At 30.3% G+C, this 14,301-nt stretch overlaps 2 protein-coding genes across 2 annotated transcripts in view; one reads left to right on the top strand and one right to left on the bottom strand.

Moving 5' to 3' along the window:
- Positions 1-2,061: 2,061 nt before the first annotated feature.
- Positions 2,062-14,301, bottom strand: part of LOC126738934 (uncharacterized) — a 17,615-nt gene continuing 5,375 nt past the window's right edge. Inside the window, exons 2-5 of the mRNA XM_050444426.1 lie at positions 7,422-7,503; positions 7,251-7,353; positions 7,012-7,191; positions 2,062-2,262 (exon numbers count right to left, since the gene is read on the bottom strand). Coding sequence (XP_050300383.1) covers positions 2,141-2,262; positions 7,012-7,191; positions 7,251-7,353; positions 7,422-7,503 — 487 coding nt within the window. The 3' untranslated portion in view covers positions 2,062-2,140. The remainder of the gene's footprint in view (positions 2,263-7,011; positions 7,192-7,250; positions 7,354-7,421; positions 7,504-14,301) is intronic.
- LOC126738932 (uncharacterized) overlaps positions 10,977-14,301 on the top strand; it is a 15,993-nt gene continuing 12,668 nt past the window's right edge. The window contains exon 1 of the mRNA XM_050444424.1: positions 10,977-11,141. The gene's annotated coding sequence lies outside the window, so the exon portion shown is untranslated. The remainder of the gene's footprint in view (positions 11,142-14,301) is intronic.

Raw genomic sequence — 14,301 nt, 5'->3', positions numbered from 1 at the left:
AGCTTATTTTATAGTACTTACCTTTAAAATTAAATTTTCACATAAATATTCACACAGTGGTCACCAATGGAAAAACAGAATTATTGTTATGGTTAGAATGAAAGCACAAAACATACTAAAATCGAGCCTGCAGACACCTGCATCTTTGTATAGTATGAAAGGAGGGGGTAATAGACTGTGCCCGGAAGTTATAAGGTTTTAGCGGCAAATTTAAAAAGATTGCCTATGGCGTTTACAATTACCCCTGTTTGCATTTACCCCACTCGACCCTAGTAGCTATAAGGGAAAATTAAAACATTTTCCTTTTTTTAACGAATAACAATATTAAACATACCATAAATATTTCAGAACATTCTAACAATAATAGAAGCAACGGGTGCTCCGTGAACCATCTGTAGTGTTCGTGACAACCAATGTATTTTAAATTTTGGTATAGAAAATTAAATGATCTAAATTTTTGGTATAAGTTAACGAAATATTATAAAGAATAGTGGATATATCTGTTAAAATTCAATATTAACAAATAATTGTATAACTTCGTGATGACTATAGATTTGGGTTGTCCTATATCATTTTCTATATTATCTTATAATCCTCTAATATCATAAATGTTGTTTTGAAGGTTTATTTATAGTTAATTTTTACTTTAGAATTATTAGCCCAAGTTTTCAATTTTAAACTTAACACGTATTTTTAAAATTAACCTTTTTTTCTGTTCTCATTTAATTTACCTCATTCTCTATTGGTACTAAAGCATAAGGCTAAATGAAAATTATGATAATTTTATTTGCACTTAAATTTATCTTTCAATACCCCACTGCCAATGATTAGTGGAAATATCAAAAAAGTTATAATCCATTCTTAAATAATATTAAAGATAATTTTTAATTTATTTTTAAACTTATTTAAGATAAAACATAAAAGAGTTGGAATACCGAATAGCAGCACTTTGTTCTATTATTTACCTATTTATAACCTCCTATTGAAGACGTCTTTGATTTACTCTGTTGCAGCGCTAGACCGGTAGAGCTGGTAGTGATCAAACTGTATAGGTTGTTCATATAGTTCACACTTCCATAGATTGCTATGAGAATATGTTTCTCAAGTCAAATATTAAGTATGTGAGTTTATTTTTTTCATGGGGGTTAGGTGATATTCGCAAACATTTTAATATCAAAAAAACAGAAAAGGGTATTTATTTATTTTATTAAGTTCCTCACGTATATGTGATACCAAACTGGATAAATATGCTTTCTAGCTATTGCTGATCTTAGAAACCAAAACATTCTTTAGAAGATTTTACGTTTACTTCAAAATCAACTTTAAATAGAATTAATTTACAAATTTGTAAATTAAAAAATATATAAGATATATGGCTCCATAAATGTCTGTATTATAATTTATCAAGGTCCCTTAATAAGAAACAAAGTAAAATTGGTGCTAAAATATTTTAATTGTACAGGGTGTTATATTTTACACCGAAAGCTTCTTTTAAATAATTTTAACTAAATTAACATCCTGTATATTTTTTTCAGGTTTATGAAGAGAAAATGTGTTTATGTTTTTATAGACAATGTTTTGTTTTGGCGTAAAGAGTGTAATATATTATGAAAGAAAGTATTATATACACCTAAAATAATTTTATTTATTTTAGGCGTATTTTAATAAAATTGGTGATATGAAGGTTCAAAATAAATTTAAGACTGAATCTGAGAATCAGTATTTCTCTAAATGCAATATATCTTAATGTAAGAAACTTTATTCTTGCATTTCCAGTTCCAGATTATAAAAATTTAATGCTTTCTTTAGAAATTTTTTTTAACGTTTGTTTAAAGAAATCTTTACAGACCCAATTTAAATTATCTTAAACCAAATAAAATATAAACCTTGCATTCTGCATGTTAACAAAGCTCAAATTTGAATTATTCTTCTTGTACAGTGTATATTAGTATTTTGAATTATAAACATTATATAATTTAAAATTGAGCTTTGATAGTTGAAACAAGATGAGTCGTGATAAGTATCTGTCAAATATTAATTGTATATAAGTAATAAAACGGATTTTTTATTAAAAAACGGTTGTTTTATTATTTTGTTATAATTTCTAAATAAAACAAATGTGTATTATTATGCATCTGTACTATTGGTTTATAGTACTCCGACGATACTGTTCATTTAAAATATCAAAGCCTACTCTTCCTAATCCGTTTTGATACAAGGTCATGGGTGTCAACAATCTTGAAGGTCGGATGTATCCAAATACTGAAAAGAGAATTATTTTTCAAAATAAAGCAATTGTACAAAGCGACATATTTTTGACTTTGCCCATTTTTTTCAAGATAGCTAATCGATAGTTTTAGTGCGGAGAATTTAAAAATCTTAATGAAAAAAGAAATTCATAAAAAATTAAATACGCAGTTAATATTGAATTTTTTTTTGAACATATTATTTATTATCATAAAACTTATCTTAATAAAAATATGTACATAAGTCAATCAAATAACCTGACAATTTTTCTTGAGCCAGATGATAAAATTTTTTGAATACTACAATCTGCTAGAATAAAGAACAAGGCTTGGTTACAAATTGAACATTATTTGTTGATGATTGCGCAGTCACAGTCAGTCATCAGATATAGCAGAATGGTGTGAAAAATTTAATCTAGTAATTAAATGTAATCGATCTATCCATAATTTAAAACATAGACAGGTTTAATTTCGTTCAGAAAATCAGGTATTCCTACTAAATCAGTGTACATAAGACTGCATAACTGATCAACCTCTACATCCGATGAGATTAAATTCCTAGGAGTAACCATAGATAATACAATTAGCTGGAAAGGTCGTATTATGAGGCTGTATTCTACACTGACAATCTCTTGTTATTTGTTTAGATGGCTCCGAGATGACCTGAGCATGACCTGTTTTAAGGCCTACTATTTTGCTCATGTTCAAAGTTGCAATAATTAATTAATTAATTATGCAATAAATATCTGGGGCTCTTTGAAATTTGCAATTAAGACATTTATTGCTCACAATTAAATAATTAGACCTACGTTAAATTATGCGCCGAGAATATCGTGTACACCATATTTTTCACAACTAGGGGATTTTAATTATTCCTGCTTTGTATTATTTACAATTAGTTATATTTGTACATACAAAGAATGCAGATGTTTTTAATACTAAAAGTGATTTTTATCGAAATCTAAACATTGTTGCCTGAAGCAAGGACCAAGTCGACTGAACGGCGTGACAATATCACTGCTTGTCAAAATTTTAAAAAAGAATCTTATTTTTATTTATTAATTTTATACGTGTAAGAGTGAGCTGTTTCGAGCTAGGGTAACAAATAATATTCAAAAGACCTTTCAAATAAATTGTTAGTTCAAAATTTTTTAAATAATCTAAACATTGTTGCCTGAAGCAATGATGAGTAAACTATCTCGAGGTACAGCGCACTTTTCTGTTCAAAATGGTTCTTATTACACAGCATTTAGATCATTTTGTAAACTTCCTAAGAAGATGCAAATAACACCAAACAATGAGACATTTAAAAAGGCTGTCACTTCCTTCTTATTAAATCAGTGTGTTTACTCTTTCTGTTTTTGTGATTATACTCGAAAATTGTAGTTCTCTAGAACTATTTCGCTTCGTTCTGGTAACAAAGTTTCTTCAGGAAGTAGGACTCGAACACTTATTGTTGTATTTCTTTATCTGTATCCGACATCACAGTGCGGAGGATTCCAAAACATTATTGGTATGGTGTTGCAGCGAGAAGATCAAGACAGTATTTACTAGTTCTTGCTGAATACAGATCAAGGATGGTCTCTAGCATTGATCTTCTTTAGTTTTTCGGATATGCGAGTTTGTCACTAATGCCTTGTGGACTTCAGTTTCTTTATGTGACCTGCTTTTCCACATTTAGAACACTCCAACTATTGGTCTTAGCGGATACGTTCTCCATTCACCTCCCTAATAATTTATTTACCCTATTGGTCAAAGTCGTTCTCTCCTGGAATCACTTGCCAGATACGAGCCTGGCCCTTGTTCATGTTCTTGGCAGATTCGAATTCAAGGGCCGTTGTTAGTGCTACTGTGTCTACTAGCTTAGGTAGATGTGCAAGTATTAAGACCTGCCTCATACTACCATCGCGTAGTTCATCCAGGAATGCTTGAACTGCCATACGTTCCATGATTCTTGTCTGAAGATCTGAATTTTAAATATATAAATCGGTCTCATATATAAAAAGTATTAAGGATATTTTTTGAGAAAGTAAAATTTACACTTTGTTTTTCGTAATGTAAAAATTTTATTTAACATTATATTTGTTACACTACTCTTATGAAGTCACACATACCAACCACCATTTATAACCACCTTAAACTATAGAAATTTAGGTGCTTCAAAAATTAGTTAGAAGTTAAATGGACTTTCGATTAGCACGATATAAATATTACATATAGAGCACAAGAGAATACAAGATATGTGACAGGATCATATATCTTGCTTCATAATTAATAATTACTAATCAATTACATAACCGAATTTGCGAGGCACAGAATGCAACCTTAGCAATTGTGCGTATTTCATCTTCATTTTACTATGGGTCATTGACATAATTTTTAGGTATAAATACAATCTCGAAATTTAGGGAGATGATCAGTTATTCGATAACTACTTCGTGCTGATCTTCTACCCTCAGGTAGGAACCGGTTGGACTATAAGTCGTTGGTCTCCGCCTTGGGGTGGAACACCCTTGTAAGGGGGTAACTCTGCCCTTTGGGGGAACCGACAAATTACCTGCAAGGTACGCAGTCGGTCTCCTTACCTGAGGAAAGAGTTGGCTCGGATAGCTAGGTTCTGGGGAATCCCGGGGCATAGTTATCCAAAGGGTTGGATTTAAAACTATTTCTTAGTTTAGGTATTTTTATTGTTGATAACGCCCCTTAGCTAAAAAGCCCTTTGTACAGCCTAAGGCGACACAATAAATTTATCAAATAAACTAAGTCGTTTTCTTTGAGCTATCTGTTCCCCATCCCCGTACGCTGCGCATATTCAAGGAGCCAGAAAGGCCTACTGACCCTTTAAACAACGCAGCTGCGCAGGAACTACTTTATCTGAGAGGAGTTGAAGGACCAAGTCGACTGAACGGCGTGACAATATCACTGCTTGTCAAAATTTTAAAAAAGAATCTTATTTTTATTTATTAATTTTATACGTGTAAGAGTGAGCTGTTTCGAGCTAGGGTAACAAATAATATTCAAAAGACCTTTCAAATAAATTGTTAGTTCAAAATTTTTTAAATAGTGATTTCATATTATCACTTTCATGACTAAATAACAACATACAGAATAGGAAGAAAAATTGTGCATTTTAGTTTCTTTCAGTGAATTACTAAATAAAAAGAATATCGGACGCTTAAGAAAAAACTTAAATTACCAATAAAAATATTCAAATATTTATATTTAATTTCTTTATAATTCATTAAATATTTAAGATGCGCACGTCCAACTTTCATACAAAAGTAGAGACACTATCCAAAATGCTTGCGCACATTATGTAGCATTTCAGGTGTAATTTATTGGCACCTGTGCACTATTCGTTGTTGCAAATCATCTAAAGAATTGGGCTATATAGTATAATTTTTTGATTTTAAATGACTCGGCAAAAAGTCAAGGGGTCGCAAATCAGGAGATCTTGCAGGCCACTCTGTTAGACCTCTCCGTCCAATGCATCATTGATGAAAATTTTCATTCAAAAATTGCCTTACAAGAAGCGCATAATGCGGAGGTCCTGAAAAATTATATTTTTTCACCGATAGCGCTCATCTTCCTCAATGGCAGTAACCAAAACTTGCTCTATAATAGTTTCCAGTAAAGTACATTTTCCCTGTTAAATTTCCAGATAAAAAATATGGCCTAATAATGCGGTTGCCGAAAATCCCAGCCCATACTAACTGTATGGGCGGTTACTGTATTTTTCGGGATATTGGGTATGTACTTTCCTAAATAATGTTGGGTTGAAATCTGACCAATAATTGCAATTATGTCTGTTCACAATACTATTAAGAAATATTTTTACCATATTATTATAAACAAATTCTGGATTGCCAATGATTTGTTCACTCATAGTTTCTCAAAACTGTCAATGGAATCATTACCATCCAACTTAAGTTCCTGCACTAGTTAAGTGCTCTGGACACTGCTACGTGAAACAGCTGATATTTCACTCACTTGACTTCTACTGAATATGACTCAATCCTGCAACTTGGCAAAACGAAAATACGGCAACCCTTTTCATACAGTCAATTAAACCGATACTAAAGGTAGACTAATAATTAGTAGTAGTTTGGACGGCATGGTAACATTACAAAATTCCAAAGTACTATTGTAATAATATTTGGTGTTATTTTGGGTATTAAGATCACTAAGCATAAATGTATAAGCACTGAGTGCGATAACATTAGATTTCTTATAAAAAATCAGAGGGGCGTTTTTTTATAAAAATTAAGCTTTACTTCACTTAGTAACAGCAGTACAGATAACAGACTCATTAATATTTTCATAAGTTTAAAGTAGCTTTATAAAGATTTTAACGTGCTGTCATATTAACGAGGTTAATAGTAGCAACTTTAAATTTGTGTATTATAATTAAGTTAAAATAGCTTTTAAAATGAGGTGTCACTCTTATTTAAAATCTTTTACCATTTAATATTTTAAGGGTAGCTGTCACTCCCGCGTAAAGGTTTATAGTAAAGATTTATAAATACGAGATTATTTTGTCAATCAAAATAATCTTAAATCAAAAGTCGACGGGTGCGAGCGTTTCTTTATTTCCTACGAAACTTCGGAGAAATTCGGGGTGAAAAATTTTCGGTGCGCCATCCCATATAATAATAGGTAAAGTTTAAACATGTAGAATAGCAATTCTAACTTCTCGGAAAAATCCGATGAACTCAGGTTACAAAATAGCTTAGCCTAACAAGACACACTTAATTTTTAAACTTACATGTTCTGGCAGATGGTAAAGGAGGTACAATCTTGCAAATTTTATGGGGTATATAATACTTTCTGAAGTGCTCAAGCACTTCATTTCCAAGCGCCTCCTCTTCAATTTCAACTTTTTTTATACTTGGTTTCTGTACTTGCATATTTTGTTTTGATTCGCCAAGATCTAGATCTGATATTTCTAACAACATAAAATTAAGTTAATAGACTGCATCGCAACTACGAATAATATTAATATACTTTTTTGTTTTATGTTACGGCAATACGATATTTGATAAGTGGAACGCATGCGTTTCAAGTACAAGTTGTGAATGGCTTCTTTAATTTTTGGAATATTATCCACCTAGAAAGTACAATAAAGTTTAAAAGCGTAAAAAAATTACAGTAAATTAAGAGAATTTGTATGTTTACATCTTCATCTATTGCTTCTTCTGTATTTAAGAGCCAAATATCTCCTTCGGGTTGGAGGGTAGTTAATCTATTCGGATTAATTCTAAAAAAAATCATATAGAATAAGAAAAATTATATACGTTGTATCCAGTTTCTATAAATTCTATTTTAAAAATCATTTTTTTATAATAATTAAAACTATTTAATATCGGCGAAACAAAGATATCAATATCAAAGATTTTTTGAAGGTGGTAGACAATGGTACAGTGAAAACATCTTGTCGAACTTGCATTGTCTTATTTATTTAATGTAACACGACGTTTCGGTTGGTAAGTATCTCCAACCGTTATCAAGTGTAAACTAATCAGTTTACAAAATAAATAAAATAACGCAAAATGGCAGCCACCTAATAGTGGTCATTTACTTTTCGTTGAATTGGCAGTCCAGGTATATTTATCAAGTTCGTGCTGTCTCCTGATTCGTTCAGCCCACGAACTTAATAAATATACCTGGACTGCCAAATCAATGAAAAATAAATGACCACTACTAGATGACCGCCATTTTCCGTGATTGTGTCCTTTCGATGTTGGTCACTCTGGCAAATTTCAGGTGTGCCAATTGTAGGGAAATAAAACAATTAAAGTTTTTGGGAGGTTATGTTTAAAAAAAAAACAAAATAAAAAGTTACATTTAGTTAAGAATAGATGCGATAAGATAGTTTCGTTATTAGATGTGAGTATTTTTCTTATACTTCTTTAAGAATTTCGTTAAAATTTATGAAAGAAAGTAGTTCTCACCTAAAATTAGACAAAGTTTCAATTAACTCGGGATAGATGTATGCACTTTAAAATATTTGTTTTATTATTCTGATAAATTTGAATCTTATAAATCCTAATACCATGAAAATGATGATCTTCATTCAAATTTTTGCTTGTGTTTATTTAACAAATTTACTTAAGAACACTTTTATTTTCTCTCTATGTTTACTTTACTACTTCTACTTTCCTTCTATAAACAGTGTTTCTACAGTAATAAGGTAGAACCATCTATAAAAATCAAAATATAGATGACTTTATGAGGGCTTGTAATTGAGTGACCAACATCGAAAGGACACATTCACGAAAAATGGCGGCCCCCTAGTAGTGGTCATTTACTTTTCGTTGAATTGGCAGTCCAGGTATATTTAAGTTCGTGGGGCCATATGCATTAGCAGTCCAGGTATATTTATTAACTTTGTGGTTTAGCCATACACACGACCTCCGATGGTTGTTTGGCACGTGACACCTTTGCATATTTTAGGATTAAAGCGTCCTTGTCTCGTTATCTTGTCATAGGCGTAGAGATTCCCCGTTTTTGGACGATTTTGCGATTTCGGCGTATTAATTTGCGATTATATTTAACTGTTATTGTTGTTGTTCTTGTTATTGGCTATTTGTTGTTGTTGCTTTTTTTTCTGTTTTAGGTTGTTGACGGATTATTATTTTTTTTGTTAAAGACATTGGACATTTTATTTTCCTTGATTAAGTCTTAAAATAAGTAATAAGTTTGAAATAAGTCTTAGTATAGATTAACCTACCAAATACGATTTTTATAACTCAAATCTATATTTATTTCTAGAGCTTTAAAGTAATTTTTACTTTATTTTGAATTATTCATTATGGAAAGAAACCAATTCTTACATAGACATCAGCCATTAAGCGGTCAATCTAGGGAGATAATAACAAATGTTTATAGGGTTTGCGATGAAGAGGCTTTAGCCAGCGCATTTAAATTGCCTTTTAAAAGAAAGATTGATCGAGTTGCTCTATATACTGGCGTTTCTAAAGAAAGAGAAAGTCAAATTCATAAGAAAGATATGAAACGACAAGCAGAACCAGATAAGATGGTTTCTTCCCCACCTAATAACAAATCTCGAATCTAAGGGATTTTGTCTTTTGACGACTTTCCAATTATAAGATGCATAATCAACAATGTTTATTTAGAGCTTTAGATAGTTCCCACTATAAATAACTTACTTATTAAGTTACGAGAAACCATAAATTTTCCGTATAACAGAGAAACCTTAAGAAAGCTTTTTAAGGTCAACGGATTGTACTTTAGAAAATGTCAAAAAATTCTTGGTGAAGCGACCTGCTATTATTCATTGGCGCTATAAATATATAAGGCAATTAAAAAATATAGGGAAGAACGAAAAAATATTGTGTATCTTGATGAAACATGGGGTAATGACTTAACTTTCGCAAAATTTTGGCAAATCAATGAAGTTTTTGGGGTTGTTTTTGTGCGCTCATTTTAAAGGACGTACTGAAACATATTCAGAATATTGTTATTTTTTTTATTATTCCATAATTTTTAAAGTAATATTATAAAATGCCAATTTTTAAATAAAAATTAAAATTGTCAGAAAATTGCCAAGATCCAGGTATAAGTTTTATTAGAACTCTATTTAAACTAAAATTGGCGACTAAATTATTTTCTGTTTTTTGTTACTGATCTTTGTTAAAGAATATGGCGGAGAAGGCTTGCAAATGCATTATGAAAAGCTTTTTATTAAAGCTTTTTTTTTATTTCATATTTATTAATATTACTTTTTAACGATGAAATACCCAATAATAAATAGGTTTAAATATGAATCAGCGGTAATAATTGATAGTTTATTTAAAAGTTAAATGTATTTTTCCTTCTTACTTCGATTTTTAGGTCGATTAGTAATTGTTCATGCCGGATCTCAAAGTGGCTTTGTACCCAACGCTCGTCTTGTTTTTAAAGCGGGTCAAGCTAGTCGCGACTATCATGGCCAAATGAATAAAGCCAATTTTATTAAAAAGGATATGACAGAATGGCTAACCAAGAATGATAATTTTTAAATTCCATTAATATTATATTTTTTATAAGTGCTGACATCATATAGGACTTTTTCTGTAAATTAAATTAACATTTATATTTTAAGGAATTCAACACGACCCAGCTGTACGAAAATGGGAATTATTTGAAATAATTTAACGAAACAAGCACAAACCTGGCTTTTCGTATACATATAGGTATTTTGATTGTATACTGATGTTATTTGAGAATTATATACTCACATCAAATACCAATCTGACCGAAAATTTATTAGCTTGTTTTTATGTAAAGTTTCAATTTATTTCTAAAACAGGAATTAATACATACAGGCGTTTTAGTAAGAAAATAATTTCATTTTTAATATGTATATGTAATGTATAATTACCCGAAAGTACCGTTCATAACTTTGTCTTAGTTTGTGCTGTTCTTGCTAAATAACTCCTCCTACAATGTTTGACTCTTATATCTCTATAATATGCAATATAAACTTTATGAATATTTAATTTAAAAACGAACTTCTTGCATAACCTTATTATAAGTTTCATATTATTTTTACTTAATTCTTGTGTAAATTATTAGTCCATTTTTAATTATTTTATACTAATTTATCATATTAAATCTAATTAAAAAAATTATATTAATAAATTAAAAATAAATTGGCCCGCCACTGAGGCCGTTAAATTTCTTACGCAATTTGCCTCTGTCCCATCAGCCGTTTTTATGGTTCAATCGGTTGTGTTGCTGTACCTACTAGGTATTATTGAATTGGATAAGACTTATAAAGGTTTTTATTAAAGTGAGGTATTTAGGTTTTTGACTATACTCTGGATATGTTCTGTAATCTTTGTGCATTCTCTACTTGTATCCCGAATTACTAAGTATTTCCGAAACTATTGAGTAAGTATTTTATTAAGATTAAATCGTAAGTATTTTTATTAATATTTAATTCTTTATCTCTTGATTAAATTTTGTTAGTACTGTATGTAACTTTCTATTAAATTTTAGTTTATTTTTGAATGATGGAACTTTCCAGTAAGAAACAAAAAACTAAAGATTTTTTTTTAAAAACGACTGAAGCCTATCATTTAATAATGAACACAGTGAAGACACACACTCCTTTTCAAGTTATAGTTTACTGATAATGCAAACTACGAGAACCAGTGTGACAGATCCTGAGACCCTTAAAGAAACGACAAAACTCGGCTCATCTGTAACCCAAAACAAAGTTTACTTAATAAAATACTGTATTTTATTCAGTAAACTGTGCCCAAAATGTTAATGATCTTGCACTATACGAATTGTATATTTAAAACAAGGCACGTTTAACTGACTTCATAGAAAAAGAATTGTTGCAAAATCCTTTTTTTCCTCCAAAAAATAAAAAGGTACTTAAATTATAGTCATTTAGAGAAATATTCTTAACTTATCTTTCTTTTATTTTATTCTTAGTTTATTCTCCTACTCAAAATAGGCCTTTTTTATCGATTTTGCTCTCTTTTTGCAGAATCTGAAGTCGTAGATAAAAGCTGATGTGAAATAAAGGCAAACTTTTTGGTTGGAAAACGTTAAAAAAAATTGATAAACTACTTAGCAAGGATGGTGACTTAATAATGCTTACCACAGAACAGCAATTGAAAAAGGTATAAATTTCTTAGAAAGCTTTGACAAGTCAAAATTTGATATTCAAAACCAACTCTCCACTGCAAGATCGAAAATCGAAAAGGATTAGTACCTATTGATGATACAATAATTACCATGGCAAAATAAAATATAGCTTTTAGAGATCACAGAGATGGCGGATTCTTAGACTTGCCATCAGATTCTACACAAAAGTCAATTACAAATGAAGGTAATTTTACAGAACTTTTAAAAATGAGACTTCGCGCGGGTGACAATAATAATCAGTTCACGTGCAACATATATATCTAAAAGTACCCGAAACTCCATAATTGGCTATTGTGCTGAAGACATTTTATGCATAATTAGTTTAATTTTTTAATAATTTTTGTCAATGAATCAAAGTTTTTTTCTATAATGTTTGAGGTAACCACCGGTATTTCTGTAGTTGTAGTCTATTCTTAGTATTGAGAATGAACTCAAAATCGATGGGATATTAGAAAAACACTTTTTTAAAATAAATAATTGTGTCGGAATTTGCACCGGTTTGAATTTTTGAAAATCATTTCTAAATGACATCTGTGCAAGACGGCGCTGTAGGTGAAATTAGAAAGAAAGCTAAAATAGCATTTAAAATATCATGTTATAGTCATTCTTTAAATTTAAGTTTATCAAATTGTATAAAACTTCAAGGTCTTAGAAATTGTTTTGGAATTATAAGAGAAGTGATGATTTTTTCATGCGTCTGCAAAAAGAACTTAATTATTAAAAAAACACCTAGATACCAAATTGGCCGACTTTGTGATACTCGAGGGGTAGAACGACATGAAACTTCTATATATTTCCAAAACAATTTCGTATTTACCATAGAAGTACTAGATAATATAAAGAACTAGAATGACAATATTTCCAGCCCTAAGGCTATAAAATGCTACTTTAAAATGCATAATCTATATATTCTCAACAACTATAATATTAAGCAATAGTTTTCGACAGATAAAGCATGGATCTAGTTTCCGCTGGAAACCTTATCACTGATGTTTTGAAATTATTAAAAACCAAAAGAGAAAACGCTGATATTACTTTCAGTGGAATATGGAACGACATCTCAACTCAGGCTGAGAGATTTGATAATTTACAAAAATCCAAAATCGTGCCTCAGCAGAAATGTGAAAACGGTTCAAGAAGACTTTCGGATAAGTTTATACATTGTATTATTAGATAATATCATTTCAGATTTAAATGTTTGTTTCAGTAGTGAATGAATAACAGTTTTTAAACTTGCAATTGTATTACCAAGCAATTTACTTAAATCCGACGATGAAACAATTAATTCATGTGTAAGTAGTCTGTGGAAAATCTATAACCAGATTTTATCTATTTATGATATGTCAACCTGTGAAACGGCATTTAAGTCTGCAATTATGCTCTAGAAAATGAGGCTCCTAAGGGAAGTAGACACGATCGCCAAGATTAAAAAAAAATTGTCTAATACATATTTTTTAAATATGTAATAAAGAGGTTTATCCAAACTACATTAACCTACTACAAATTTTAATCACTCTTCCGGTTAGTGTAGCGTCAGCTGAGCCCACCCTTTCAGCTTCACGCAGATTGAAGACATGGCTGAGAAATAGAATGTCACGACAAAGACATTTAGGTTTAGCATTACTTCATGTACAATTCGATCTAGATATTAGTATAGAAAATATTATCAATCGTTTTTCAAAATCAAAACATAGATTAGATTTTGTGTAATCTACCTATAATAAAAGGTGTATCGAATATTCTGGCTTTGTGTGTACTTACGTAAGTTATACTTATATTTATCTATATACTTACTTACTGCAATAATTATATAAAATTATATAAACAATTTATAATATGTATACTTCAATCAACTATTATTTTAAACAATTCTTATCAACATTATTTGTATTTATAGTAGCAAGTGCCCCCCTCCCCCTTTAGTGATGTTCTGGGTCCGCCACTGAACAAATATATCAATAGTGCCGACTTAATCAGCGACACATTCAATAGTTGTACTGTGGAAGATATAAATATTCAATAGAACACATTTATAAATAATTTTAAGAGTCTGTTAAGCCAAGACTGATTTTTTTTTACTTTTTTACATGAAAAAAATTGTAAAACATTTTAAAAATGATGAAGTTTCTCTGGGAACTCTTTTATATCTAACCAAAGCATTGGATTTTTTGAATAGGCTCCTGTGAAAAAAAAGCTAGAAAAATATGGCATAAAGGGTAATGTTATAGAGTAATTTAGATGCTACAATAATAACGGAAAATAAACAGTAAAAGTGTTAAAAGAAGAAACTTTATTTAGTGATATAGGAATTACACAAGGCTGCATACTCGGTCCGATATTGTTCATAATATTTAATGATCTTGATCTTCTAATAAATTCACCTATCCAGAAT

The sequence above is a fragment of the Anthonomus grandis genome, chromosome 7, assembly GCF_022605725.1.
Source record: "Anthonomus grandis grandis chromosome 7, icAntGran1.3, whole genome shotgun sequence".
In the NCBI taxonomy this organism is placed as follows: domain Eukaryota; kingdom Metazoa; phylum Arthropoda; class Insecta; order Coleoptera; family Curculionidae; genus Anthonomus; species Anthonomus grandis.
The sequence above is the reverse complement of the archived record's forward strand: the minus strand, read 5'-3'. Positions and strand labels throughout refer to the sequence as shown.